The 14,983-nt window shown below is 32.4% G+C and overlaps 1 protein-coding gene across 1 annotated transcript in view; it reads right to left on the reverse strand.

Annotated features, from left to right (window-relative positions):
- The window catches only part of COL11A1 (collagen type XI alpha 1 chain), a 169,884-nt gene that overhangs the window by 121,306 nt on the left and 33,595 nt on the right, over positions 1-14,983 (reverse strand). The window contains exon 5 of the mRNA XM_039869598.1: positions 3,665-3,793. Within this exon, the coding sequence (XP_039725532.1) occupies positions 3,665-3,793 (129 nt within the window). The remainder of the gene's footprint in view (positions 1-3,664; positions 3,794-14,983) is intronic.

Genomic DNA, 14,983 nt, shown 5'->3' on the forward strand with positions numbered 1-14,983 from the left:
GAATTTTACAAGAGTTTCAATGGATACTTTTTTATTAAGCTGCATATTTAAAAATAAAAATACGGAGAATAAACTTCCCAAGTATGAAAGGGTTTTTGTACTGATTGTGAGATGAAAAGAAGAAGGAGGGTAAGGGAATACAAGGAACATGAAAGGAGTCTATATTCTATTTGAAATACATGAACCAATGGCAAAATGAAAGTTAAAATTTATTCAGAAATCTCTAGTTTGCTATAGACTTAAGATCCAAATGAGCACAGAATATTTGTGAAGTATTAAAAGATTCAAAATTGTATTTGCTTATTTAACATAGTATTTAAAATTTTAAAAATACTGCCTTTTTAATCTACCAAAAAAAGAGCATATCACTTAAAATACTTAAACTGAACTTACACTGGAAAATAATATTAGATTTTTTTATTAAAAGAGCTTAGTTGAGAAAAGGGGTTTCTTAGTATACTTGTGCAAGACAATTATACATATTGAATGTATAAGGAAAATAATTTGTCCACCTTCAAAACCAAATATTTCTATCAAAATTTTGTTTTAAATAAAAATGTAGATATTATTAAACGTATATTAATAATCTGACTTAATTAAAAAGAAATACAGTAAGGCATAGCATAAGATATTAAGCAGCAAACTAAACAAGCTAAAACTAATACGATATCTGTATTTTTTAATGCTAAAGGCAAACTATCTAGAATTGCTGAAGTATTACATTTGGTAAAATTTCAGTTATGTTCCAACTAAACCTCTCTTGACATTTCAACTAACCCCTTTAAATCGGCCAGCAAAATAACTGTTGATCCCAAGTCCTTTAGAGAATTGTGAATACTGTGCCTTCAAATAAGCTCTATAAGAGATTGCAAAGCAAATGAGTAGAAATTTCACAAAGACATGTAAAGAGACATGGCCAAAATGAATCCATTGGCAATATAGACCAGTACATCTGGTCTTTAATGCAACAAGAACGAATTTTATAGATGATTCAGCTGAAAGTCATATTAAAATATAAAAATAGACATGCCTTTAGTGTTCTTTATGATTGTCCGAAACTTCAATTGGGTTAAATTAATTGAAACAAATTAATAATTTTATTTCTATAGCAATAGCTTCATTTTCAAGAAATATACATTTGAAGCATTTCAACAAAACTTTATTCTCATTAGAATTTGTATTGAATTTGGTAAAATAGAAAAATGCATGTATATAATACTTTAAACATTGTTATTTCTTATATCTCTGCTAGCAAGATATAATGCCAACTGTTTCTAGGAAAGTTAATGCAAGCATTATTAATAACGTCATTAAGTTAATAAAACAATTAAATATTAAATTTAGATACATATTAAATAGATATTAATGGAGACTGAATATTATCTAATGAGTAATATTTCTGTAGCTATAGTCACTCATGTTTAAATAAGAAATACTGGGCTTCTATAATTACTAGCTACCAACTGGAACTAGAATGACAAAAAAAGATTTTCCAGTCTACTTTATGCTTTAGAGTTTTAAAATTAAGCATACTTTTTAAAATCATGTGTCTATAATAAATTGTAAAAACAAAAACAATAAATAAAGAAATAAAAAGATAATTCAATTTAAATGCACCATGAAGCCTGGTATTCAAGTATTCAGGTATTCATCTTGAAAATATATTTATTATATATATATAATATATTTAAATATATTAAATATATGAAAATATATTTATTATATATATATAATAAATATATTTCAGGATATATATAATATATAATATAAAATATATAATATATTAATGCTATATTATATATAATTCTATGTAATATATTACATATTACATATATGTATTCAGAGATATATATGTCATCAATTGCTTTTAATAAAGCAATTGTGTGTGTGCCAAAGTAGTCAATTGTCTCTATACCATGTTTTTTTTCTTGTAGGAGGACACATCTTCCAACCTCTATAATTCTCTCCTCTATTTGAACTCTTTCCAAATGGATGAAAGTCATTTTGATTTAAAATAACACCTCCTACCTGGCTAATAACATTAAAACATGAGAATAAAGCACCTTGAGGTAATATATTAAGAATGCATACCTTTATTCTTTCAAAAATGAGAGCCATATCTGTTTTCTTTAAAAAAAAAAAAGACTTTTCTTTCATAAAACGAGAGCAAAATAAATTTTATCAGTCTTGAACATGTATACTAACTTATAAATTTTAATATTGAATTATAACATTATTTCTAAAATATAAATGCACTAAACCTGATGGCTACTTTACTATCCTCTTGGAATTCACAGAAACCTGTTCTAATAAAACATGAGGGAATAAAAAGAATGAAGCACTTGAGAACTGTGAAACAAGCAAACACAAATGTCCAAGTAATTTCTCTCTTGTTTCTCATATTTGCTTTCCTGTCAGCTTCTTAAGACTTTGCCTGTTTTAAAAAAAACATTAATATTAAGTCATGGAAAAGATCAGTGCAAATGAATTTGCTATCATATCTTAAAAAGTAATGTTAATAAATACATTTCAAGCATTTAAATTGTAATATTTAAATTGAATTCTTATGTGAACTAATAATAAATTAAAATGAAAAGATCTTAACTTGTTCTAAAGAATAAAACTCGAAAGGCAACACCTAATAATAGTATATTTATAAGGTAAGCAAAATATTATTTGAGATATTTTCGAACATAAGGACAGTCTTGATGTTTTCAAACTTCTACCCTCTCTTCCAAAATTTTTTTCATTGTGAGCAAAAAATCACAATATATAGTTTTACTACCAACTAAAGACTAAATTCCTTCCACTTTGCTTACTTTTTAATTTCCAGAAAATCCATATCAAAGTATTTTACCTAAAAAATCTGGATAAAGGGTACACTGTATTATATTTTTTGTTCTTTGAGATAGTCAAGTCTGAAAAAAAAAATGCTTTACTAACTTATATGTATGTATTTTTGGTCTGAAACAGAATAAAGTCAAATTTTACAGTGGTGAATTTTCTTGCAAAAATAGCCTGGAGCAATGGTTTCACACTCAAATTTCAAATAAAGTGATATAACATTAACCAAAGTATGTGATTAGTTTTAATTACTACAATCTGCTTTTCATTCCATTGCTCTTTATATTAAATTTTATGCAAGGAAACCGATATATCAATGCAGCATAATAAATAGAAAAAAAATAAATAGAAAAAATCCCTCTAAATATTCAACACAGCCTGAAAACTTTAAGATAGCTCTAATGTCATTTTCTCATCTGCATGAATTTCCAAAGGCCTGGGGAAATGGCAAGTACACCCAAAAGATATGTCACCCTTACCTTGAGACTGTATTAATTATTTAAATGGTAAGGACAAAAATATAGCTTTTAGACATTATCGTTTTCTTCTCCTCCAAAAAATGAAATGTGCTCATATACACAGTATACGAGTGAGATATCTCTATTTAAAGAAGTTTAAGTTACAAAATAACTTAAACGAGATGGGGGCGGGGAAGCACCAAAAATCATCTTCGAGTCGCTTCTTCCCAGAAATAGTAGAACACTATTAAATACAACTACACTTTAATTAAAATTGAATATGTAGAGGTAAGCCTCCAAACTGAAAGATTATGTCTGTACCACTGCAATAAAGAAACCAGCCCTAATCATATGGTCCCCACCTCATCGACCTGGGGCTCCTGCGCCTGCGCGGCCTTGGGCGCCGAAGAATCACAGTCTGGACTGTAATGCTCACAGTAGTCATAAGCGGCTTTGGGGTCACCTGTGATCAACAACTGCTGGATGTCCCCCTGCCAAGAAACAAACATGGATATGGTCAGAATATTCAGATACACATATATTTAGAGCAAGACTTATTCAAGACAACGTGTAGTTTATTTTTAAATATCTGAAGAAAAATCATTTACATTTATCTTTAAAAACAGCCTTACAGATTCGAGGGAGAAACTCATACTGGTTTTACAAATCTGCTGTTAATACAATTGACCCTTAAACAACGCGAGTTTGAACTGGGTGAGTCCATTTATATGTGGATTTTTTTCAATAAATATGTTGGAAAATTTTTTGGAGATTTAATATAATTTTTAAAAATGCACAGATGAACCTTACGATTTTCTTAATAAATTTTCTTTTCTCTAGCTTTCTTTACTGTAGAAATACAACAAATAATACATATAGCATACGTAATATGTGTTAATCAACTGCCTGTGTTATTAGCAAGGCTTCAGGTAAACAGTAGGCTATGAGTAGTTAAGGTTTTGGGGAGTCTAAGTTGACTGCATAGAGGCTTGGCGACCCTAACCTGGCATTGTTCAAGGCTCAACTGTATTCTGCTCTTGAAGCAATGTGACTATTTTCACATGGGTCTAATTCAACATGAAACTAGTTGGAGGTAAATCAATAGATCATAACCATGTTAATTCAGAATTATACTCCCGCCCAGAAGAATGTCTGAGTTAATAATATTCAATGACTTGGAAATTCAAGGCCCTGTAGGTCTGAGCACATGAATCTGATTCACAGATCTGATGTCATCTTGAATAATTTCAAGGTTTTCCAGCTTTCTCTGAATTTTATTAATAGTTATTATTAAAGGCCTGATGAAAATATGGACATTAAACATTTTAAATCTCTAACATTGAGTACTAAGAAGCAATTCTGTTTCCTCAAACTTGCATATGGTTCGCCATAGTTTGCTTGTCCTGAATTACAAGTCCTCTGCTTTCTGAATAAACTCATTTGTGCTAGCTAAAGACCTTATTATTTCATTTCTAAGGCTGACAACACCAACCGATCAATTTAGAACACTGAGTAGCCACAACTGAATTATTATAAATAAATAATCACAAATAACAAAGAGAAATTTGAACACAGAATTCTTCATTAGGCTGTTTAAAAAAAATAACGAGGCATCATTGAGTGCATCACTGAGTACTTGCCTCATTAAGGGTTTCAATTAAAAACCCTGATTCCTGAATTTTCTCCCAGCTTTGCCATTAACTACTTGCAATTATGCAAGTCACTTATCCGGATTCATCATTTGTAAAATGCATGCATTCAGAGATCATATGTAAGGTCTTCTCTAAGACTAAAAATTCTATAATTCCATACTTACAGGAAATATAATGAACCAAGTGAAGTTATTACTGAAACAAAAAAGTTGTCCATCTCATATGCATATGGTATTTTAAAAATAGTATGTTTTTGAGAAGAATTATGGTTTCCTACATACTTACTATTCTAGTTAAGGCACTTAACTTCAATAAATGGAATCCTGCCAACTTTCCACTATAAATTCCTATTTCAGGTGTTAAATATTCAGCCATAAAATATACTACTGGAAAGAAACTGGAAAATTCAGTTAAAAGTCTACAGTACTATTTCTCCCAGAAGGCATCTGACAGTGTTTTATGTTAATCATATGACACATTGTGAGACAGTATGTAGATAAACAAAAGCGTCTTGACAGTTTGAGTGAACTATAAATATTTAGATTCGATAGTCACAAAAATTTCCATAGCCGAAAAAGAGTGAAGTTTACCAAGTAAAATTGGCATCCATAGCATACAAGTTATGAAAAAAGCATCCTGCTCTTCCTCTCATGATCTACAAAGCTAAGATTAGAGTTGATGCAATTATCTTGCCTTTTAAAGCTGTGTCAGCTAGGTCTATACTATGGTATTTGCCTTTAGATAGGATGAGTCTGGAGGAGAGATGCAGAGCATATGTAAGAAAACTTATTAGAACCTGTCTATACAGATGAGGCTCTTGTGAATATCACACATGCTGCAAAAAGTTCCTGCCACATTTTTATTAGACCAATTATATGAGTAATAGCACAGCATATCCTACTCTCAAAAGTGAAATATAATGCACATATTCTAACAATGTGTGTTTGGCTGGTTTTTATTTTTATTTTATATACAAATACAGTAACTCTCTGCAAGGCCTAGCTATTTCTATTTTCTGTGTTGTGAATGTAATTATATCATGCTCTAAATACAAAAGTTAAAACAAATACAGCTTTTTTTTTTTTGCATGTATAAGAAATCACATTTATTAAAAAAATGTGGTATAAAATTGGTCTAATGTTTTAAGATTAAACGTCAATGTGTCATAGTTAAGTGTCTAAATTTTCAGATTCAACTCCTCCTATGTGAAGCCACCCCAGTGCTTGGTTGAGGTCAGTTCCCAGCTTGAACATCCACTAAATTGTGTAACACAGCAGCTTATTCCTAAGAATGAGCAATGGAAAACCAGGCTCTGAACAGCTGTACTATTCAATTCCGTGTGATCAAATAACGTGGCCTGTGAATGGATTATGTCCTTGGAAAAATTAGGTTCACAAGAACAGCAGAGGAAACTCAGATATAAACAAAACAGCTAATGCAGAGGGTCAATGAATCAATGTTCAACTATAACTGTGCAAATAAACTGTTTATTTTTAAACAGATTATTTCAAATATTCTCTCTTGAATGTCAATCTGTCACCTAGTAATTGTACAATCCCATAAGGCATTCAATTCCATTGTGAATCTTGAAAGACAAACTTTTAATATTAAAACTTGTGTGTTATATTCAAAGAGAATAATTTACTTTTGACAATATCTGGAAAAGGGAGATTCCAAGTATCTATCGACTATGTATCTTTCTGAATTTTACAAGTTTCTAGAATAAGAAACACCATCTCCCCTGATGCTGGAGGAAATAAGTAACTGTGCAAAAACTTTACTTCTTTAAAATGAGTTTTTTTTCCTCTTTCTGTCTGATGCAAACTGACCTTGTCTAGTTTAATAGCACCATGACTCACTTCTTTTCCTTCCTTATCCTTCCACCTTCGCTCATGCTGTGTGTCCACGCCCTTAATCATTAAGCCCCTAGGACATCAGATTCTGGTCAGCACCAAACAGTCTTAGGAACAAAGCCTCAGGTCTGTTGACCACAGAAACAGAGTTTCAGTCAAACTAAAGATAATGTCTTGGCCTCAGTTGTGTTTCAGCTCCAGATCTGAGAAGGCAGAACAACCCTACTGGCCACAACCCTTCAAAATCAGACAGAATGACACCATGACTGACATTAGGACCTGATGCAATGATCAACTGCCTCCTACTCTAGCCCCGAGAGCCCACACCCCAACTCTTTTAGCTACCATGACTAATGAGTGTTCCTCTATAAGAGTGTTCCTCTAAAGAACCAGGTCTTTGAGCACTAGCTCACCTATGTCTTTGGGCTTGGAACCGTATCCTTAATAAACCTTTACTTTCTTTGCTGCAAACTGCTTTTCATATTCCTTTTGGCTTTGATGCGTGCAGGTAAACAATCCCCCTTTAGTTCGCTAACAATAACACAGCTGCAATTTTGTTCAATAAAATCATCTAGTCTCCAAATTTATTAGGAAAAAAACCTGTGAGATTTGGAGACTGAGGATGGGGATGGTGCCATGAGATGGAATGGCAAGGAGAGGCGGAGGAAAATGCACTGGAGGAGTGAAGGTGATTCTGTAATTTATTTAGTGAGCAATGGTAGGATGGCAAAGCCACTTACTCAGGAAACAAAATAAAAGGAGAAAAATTGGGGTACAACTTCTTAGGTCTACAAGGTGAAATGATAATTAGTGATTCTTTCCAGAATAAATTCAGTTTTTCTTTTAAGAAAATTGCCTTCATTTACTTTCGAATTATGTCCCTCCTTTACCTGTGATGACTAAAGCCAAACCAAGTTACAAGACTCAATATGAATCAGTAGAAAATTCTGCTTTAATCTGTAGCCCATACTTCTTTCTTTAGAAACCTGTCCCCATCTTTCACTAATCAAGGACAAAATGAATTCCCCCAGACATAATGTTATGGGTTAAATTGTGCTCCCCTCCATGCCTGCCCAATTCATGAGTTTAAGACTTAACATCAGATAGGAGATAGGACCTATAAAGAGATAATTAAGGTTAAATGAAGTAATTGCAGTGGCCCCTAATCCAATATAAGAAGAGAAGTAATTATCATCTTTTGAACATTAAAAGAAAACATTTTTTGTCATTTTATTAAGAGGTTAACAGTTGAAGTGGCATATTTACTCTTCTAACCCAAGCAAATGAAGCAGATATTTGGAGATTATTTTCTAAAAAACTAATTTCACCTTTTTTATTCTTATTTTAAGTCTAGGGAAAATATTTATCTGTGGATGAAAAGAAATCATTGGTAGTAACATTTCTATACATTTATTATTCTAGTTCTACATACAATGATACTGTTCCAGAAAATAGTAGCCTTTTAAACATATTTCCTTATTTCTACTCTGTTGTACTTCTCTACTATGTAACAATGAATGACACATTTCCTTCAGAGAACTGAAGTTTTATTCAATCAAAATTGGACATTTTGTGAAATATATAGCCTAAAAAGATTTTTAAATTATGCATATAAAGGATATGCACCTTTGATACACCTTTTTCTGTTTTTTTTTTTTTAACTTTGAAAAAGTGTTTTTAAGTTTCAATGTGAAGACTTTGCTGACAATAGAATATGGACCATCCATACATATGTCTATTAAACAGTGAAAGGTGGGGGCATGCTCTCAAGATTGAAATCCAGAATTCTCATTGAAATGAGAGTATTGAGAAAGAATAATATTTTTGCTGAAAAAGCAAACCTGCTATACAACATTCTTAACTTTAGGAGGCACTGTATATCTTAAAATTTTAAGACCAGTTACATTTTTTTCCCAAGGAAACTATTTTCCTTTTTTACACATTAGCACAAGGAATAATTTTTCATAGGCACATTATGTCAGAGAATAATTGGATTTCTTCCATAAATTTTAGTTGTAACTTACACAAAAATTTAACAGCCAGATTATATGAGATAATTAAAGAGAAAGTGCCTAGTTTTTCTTTTCTATGTAAAGATACTTGGTATTCACCAAATCCTAATTATCACACTCCGCTCTCAACTCTGTGCCCAAAGAATCTGCATCATCAAGACCTTCCTGAAAGGTGGTGTGCAGTACAGACAATGAAAGTTACCACCAGGAGTTTGGAACGTGGGATGAGAAGGAGGTTGGGTAGTTTCCTCCGACACTTTCCTGGCTTGTCACAGCAGTCTGGTACCCTGACCACTTCTTGAGAGCACTTCTGCAGGGCTCCAGCTTTCAATGAGCTCTGTACCTCTATTTCTGCCCCTTGTCCTTGAGCTTCTGAGAAAGAAATGCTCATCACCAAGTTCCTTAGCCTCTATGTTTGCACCTCTGAAATTTCTGAGTAGAAATATGTTTCCTGCTGGAAATCAGAGTGAACTCACAGGGAATGTGAGAAGTTAGAGAAGGACCATAAACTTGAAGGCCCTAAAATAGCAACGGGCATCTTCCTTGTTGCATATACTAAATTTAAGTATTCAAATAATCAGTATGTGTCACCTGCCAGGAAAGTACATTGACAAAAGACACAGTTTATGGCCTGCAATCCTCTACTTTATCAGCCAATCTACATGGTTCAGTAAAATTCACTAGAATATAAATTTTATGAGAGCAAGGAATTGTCTGTTTTGTTCTCTAAGCTTTCTATAGTTCCTCGAATAGGCCTTCACACAGTGGGTACACAAAAAACGTTCGTTCAATAAATGGATCTTGGACAATTAATTTATTCACCATTACGAGTCTCTATTTCAACACCTGAAATTAAGAATATTTTACTATTTGTCTTGAATTTCTTGAAGATTCTTTAAAAATAATATGCACTTAAGCAGTTTTTAAAGTGTAAAATGTAAACAAATATAAGGTATAATTATCATAGTATTTAAGAACAATTAAAGAATACAACTTTGAGTGCCAAAATTCTAGACAATGTTTATATAGGCATTAAAATTTTAAAAATGCTGCTGGAGAATCCATTTGTGATTGTCCTAAAAACAAATTCCAAAAGAGTTGAGTTTCAGGAGACTTAAAGTCATTATTCTACAAGTAAAACCTATTAGGAAAAATATAATAGAAGAGAAAAAAAAATACAGTTAGCTAAGCAGTTTCCAGCATGTGCTACTGTAAAAGAAATAGCTTAACAAAATTCTAGAGTATTTCCACAAGGTACCCGCTGGACACTAAAACTTCTGTTCGTGTTTGATATCAGAGCTTTGTTAAAAGTACGATGGGTCTTGGTAGAGGTTTCATTTGTATATTTAGGTACAATACTGACATTAAATTTTAAACATGGCGTAAAAATCTAAAGAAGTAACTATCAGTATCAGAAGATTAATTGAAAGCCTATGCTTTCTGTCTACTCAGACTTCTGGATTAGCCAAAGCATTAGCTCGCATCACAATTCTTTTTTCGAACATTCCATATAGTTAACGATTCTTCTCAACTATTTTGTGTGGAAAAAGAAAGCTGCCAAAATGCTTAGAATTTTGGTTTAACTGAAAAATGCATCACAGATTGAACTGAATGAGGAAAATCACATAATCAGAGACAGAACTGCTACCCACTTAGCCTTTATATTTCACAGTGTCTCAAAATCGGCTTAAGAAATCAATTTTAAGAAAATGAGTAGAATTCCTATGTTACTTGAATGTACTACTAATCCAATAAATATTTACCAAGTCATAGAGAAAATGCCCAAAGTTGAACAAAACACTACCACAAAAAGTGCACATTAATCTTATACTTTCCATCAAGAATTCTTACTGAAAAATAACCACCACTGCTCCATCCTACCAAAAATAATAAACAAACAAACAAATAAATAAATAAAATGTTTTTTTTTTAAGGCAGCAGACCTTGCCTCCTGTTTTCCCTTGTTTGCATAGGCGATCTATACCCCTTGTATTAGTAAGTGCTAAAAAATATATTCATTCATTCATGTAAACAGTAATAAGTTTCAGGCACTATTCTAGACACTGTGGAAACAACACAAAGACCCTGCCCTCTTGGAGCTTATATCTGAGAGGAGGGAAGAGAAAATAAGTAAAATGTAGTACATTAGAATGTGTTAAGTGCTGTAAAGAATACAAAGCTGAAAAGTGAGATGTGTCAGAGGGTAGGATGCTATATTACCAAATGTGATCAGAAAAAGTTTCACTGATAAAGTGACACTGAGACAGAGGTATCTAAGACTGAGGAAGTAAGAAATGCAGATATTCGGGGGGAGCCATCCAGGCAGAAGGACTAGTGCATGCTGAGATGCCAAGGCTGGAGCACGCTTGATGTGTTCAAGAAAGAAATGTCCCGTGGATCAGAGGGAGCAAGAGGGAGGAGATCCATGGATGAGGTCAAAGAACAGGGGCAGAGGGTGTGGTACGATCACATAGCAGCCTGCAGAATATTGAAAGAACTTTAACTTGTACTCTAAATAATATGGAATGCTACTAGAAGATCATATGCAAAGAGGTGATATTGTTCATTTACACCTTCGTTCTTTCAGCTGAGTGTTATTTGACAGGAATAAGCTTGCTATGCTAGGCTTGCTGCTTGGAGAATAGACTGATGGGAAAGAACAGAAGCAGGGAGATCAAATAAAAGTTTCGTGCAATTATTCAAGGAACAGATAACTCTAATAGTTATAATAATAGATAAATACTAAGGTGATACTTACTGTATATACCTGCCACTTTTCTAAGTACTTTAAATACTCATACTGTAAACAGAAATGAATGAGGCCATGCCTTAAAGAGATCTAGTTTCCAAAAAAAATACTTGCTTAAATAATACTTTAAATAATCTATCACATTCTTATTATACTCCTTTGAGCTAATAATAATATTACATTAACTCTGTGTTTACTATAAAAGTCAATAAGTATAGAAAGATGTTATTTTGTCCAAGATAATCCTATAGTCTTTTAATCAATTTAAAGCTTTGTTAAAAGCACATTAAAAGTTCATTTAAAAAAAGAGAGAGAGAATTAAAGCCTTTTAAACTTAGCTAAAAATCCAAACACTTCATATTTGGAAGAAGGAAATATCGCCTATTTACTATCTGTATATCAGTCTAGAAATCTAAAGTATCAAGTTTCTCTCTCCCTAAACCCCAGACATCCAATCAGTCCCCAAGATCTGTCAATTCTATCTTAAACAGTATCCTAAAGCAAGACCCTTTTCTCCATTTCTTTTGTAATGTGTCAAAATACCATATCTTTTTTCTTTTTCACGAGGTCACAATTCTACCCTAACTCCTTCACTGCCACAAAAAGAATATTTTTTAAATATGAATTTTTATTCCTTCTACTTAAAGAAATTTCTCATGGCCTTTGGTTTAAAGTTCAGCCTCCTCAGCATACTGTAAAAGACTGTCCACAAGTGAGCTCTAACACACCCAACCATGTCCCTTCCCAAAGGCCCCCAAACAAAATTACATTTCTTAGATTTGCTGTGCTTAATCCAAATTTTCATTTTTTGCACATATGTCCTCATCTTTAACTGTTCTTTTATTTTTCATCGGTTTGGATATACTTGTTATTCCCTCCCTTGAACATTTCTATGTCTTTATTATGGACACAATTGTATCTTATTACAATTATTTCTTTATTTCTCTATATTAATTATTTAAGCGCAATGTTTGGCATATAGCATTTATTCTGCTTCAACAGGGAATGAGCATTATTTAATAGACACCTAACGTTCAAATGATGCTTTCCTATAGTGATCCCTGCCCCTTCTCCTTGCAGACATTTCTAACAAAGCCTTAACCCACTTCCAGGTATAGCACTCATTCATCCTTTTCCTACTCTTCATTATGAACACAAGTACCAAACTTTGTGCTTGATGCTGCTGCTGGATCACCTAAATTAATAGGAAATAAATCACGCTCTCAAGGAATTTAGAGTCTAATGAGAGAAAACTATACATTAATAGATATATATATATAAAACAACATGGTAATAAAGATATGACAACAAGAATGCAATACAAGATGGTTTACTCTTTGGGAAGTTAAAAAAATTGCTACAGACTAACAAAAACCCTGAAAAGGGAAAAAAATAAAGGTAAGTATCACCTTTCACCACTGTAATCCATACAGATATAAAATTTGTAGAAGTGATAAAATAAAATGTGTGACACTTTATTGTGTGCTGTTGGCAGAAGATAATACAGTGATGCAGTAGTCAAAAGTAGAGAAATGAATCAAAAAAAGCAAAGTTCCATTTAGAAAACAAGCAATATCTTGTATACATTGGCACTTTGGATTGTCTATAGAGCCCTGAAATCTGAATTCACCCTAAATGGTACATGGAGTTTTTAAAAACATTTTGAACCATAAATCCTACTAAATATGAAATAATACTAATCTATAAAGCCCCAAATATAGCCCATTACCTGACAACTTCTAAACTGTTACAGTAAGAAAAAAATTGTTTTATACAACAACTGCTAATACAAGATACTGTCATGTAGATATATGGGTCTATTTCTGCATGCAAGTCATAAGATCTCCTTATAGAAGTAATTACACACACACACACACACACACACACACACACACACACATCCACATATTCAGAATAAATTTTTAAAAAGCTCCAGAGAGATTGTCAGAGTGAATCAAAAAACAAAGCCCAAGTATATATTGTCTACAAGAAACTTACTTTAAATATAAAGATACACATAGATTAAAAGTAAAAGGGTGAAGAAAGGTATACCCCGCTATCAATAAACAAAAGAAAGCAAGACAGTAAATTTCAGAGCACAGAAAATTACCTAGCAGAAACAAAGATACTGTTTGATAAAAGAGTAAATTGTCCAAGAAGAAATAGCAACCTTTAAAGTGTATGTGCCTAAGAAGGGAACATCAAAAATATGTGAGCAAAAACTGAACTAACCCAAGAAGAAATAGGTTAATCCAATATTATTGTTGGAGACTTTAATACCTTTCTACAAGAAATGGACAGATCAGACTGCTAATGCAATAGGACAAGAAAAGGAAATAAAAGATACAGATATGGAAGGAAGAAATAAAACTGTCATTATTCAGAGATGACATGATTTTCGATGTAGAAAATCTGAAAGAATAGACAAAAAAACCCCCCAAAACTCCTGGAACTAATTGGAAATGATAACAAGGTTGCAGAACACAAAGTTAATATACAAAAGTCAATTGCTTTCCTATATGCCAGCAAATGAATAAGTGCATTTGAAATTAAAAACACAATACCATTTGCATTAACACTTAAGTCCAATGCCTTAACCACTCGGCCATCCTGGTGCAGGCAGCATTAGCACTTAAGAAATGAATTACTTAGGTTAAATCTAACAAATATGTATAAAATCAGTATGAAAAAAACTACAAAACTTTGATGAAAGATATCAAAGAACTAAATAATTGAGACATATTTCATGTTCATGGATAGGAAGACTCAATATTGTCAAGATATCAGTTTTTTTCCAACTCGATCTATAGATTCAACACCCAGTCAAATTCCCAGGAAATTATTTTGTGGTTCCATAGTTTATAACAAGAGGCAAAAGATCCAGAATAGCCAACTCAATATTGAAAGTGTGTGTAGAACAAAGTCAGAGGACAAACATCACCCAACTTTAAGACTTAAGACATTCTGGTAGTGGCGGAGAAAAAAAAAGACAAATAGATCAATGAAGCAGTATAGAAAGCCCAGAAATAGACCCACGTAAGTACAGTCAACTGATTGACAAAGAAGCAGACGCAATACAATTGGGCAAAGACAGTCTTTTCAACAAATGGTGTTAGAACAAATAGACACGCACATGATAAAAAGTGAGTATACACCCTTCACAAAAATTAACTACAAAAATTATTACATCTAGTAATCTAAATGTAAAATTCAAAACTACAAAACTCCTAGAAATAACATAGGAGAAAACCTAGATGACCTTGAGTATGGCAACGACTTTTTAGCTACAATGTCAAAGGCATGATACATAAAAGAAATAACTGATAAGCTAGACTTCATTAAAATAAAAAAACTTTTGCTCCATGAAAAACAATGTCAAGAGAATTAGAAGACAATCCAGTATGGGAAAAAGTAT

Source organism: Pteropus medius, unplaced genomic scaffold (genome assembly GCF_902729225.1).
Source record: "Pteropus medius unplaced genomic scaffold, Ma_sr-lr_union100, whole genome shotgun sequence".
NCBI lineage: Eukaryota > Metazoa > Chordata > Mammalia > Chiroptera > Pteropodidae > Pteropus > Pteropus medius.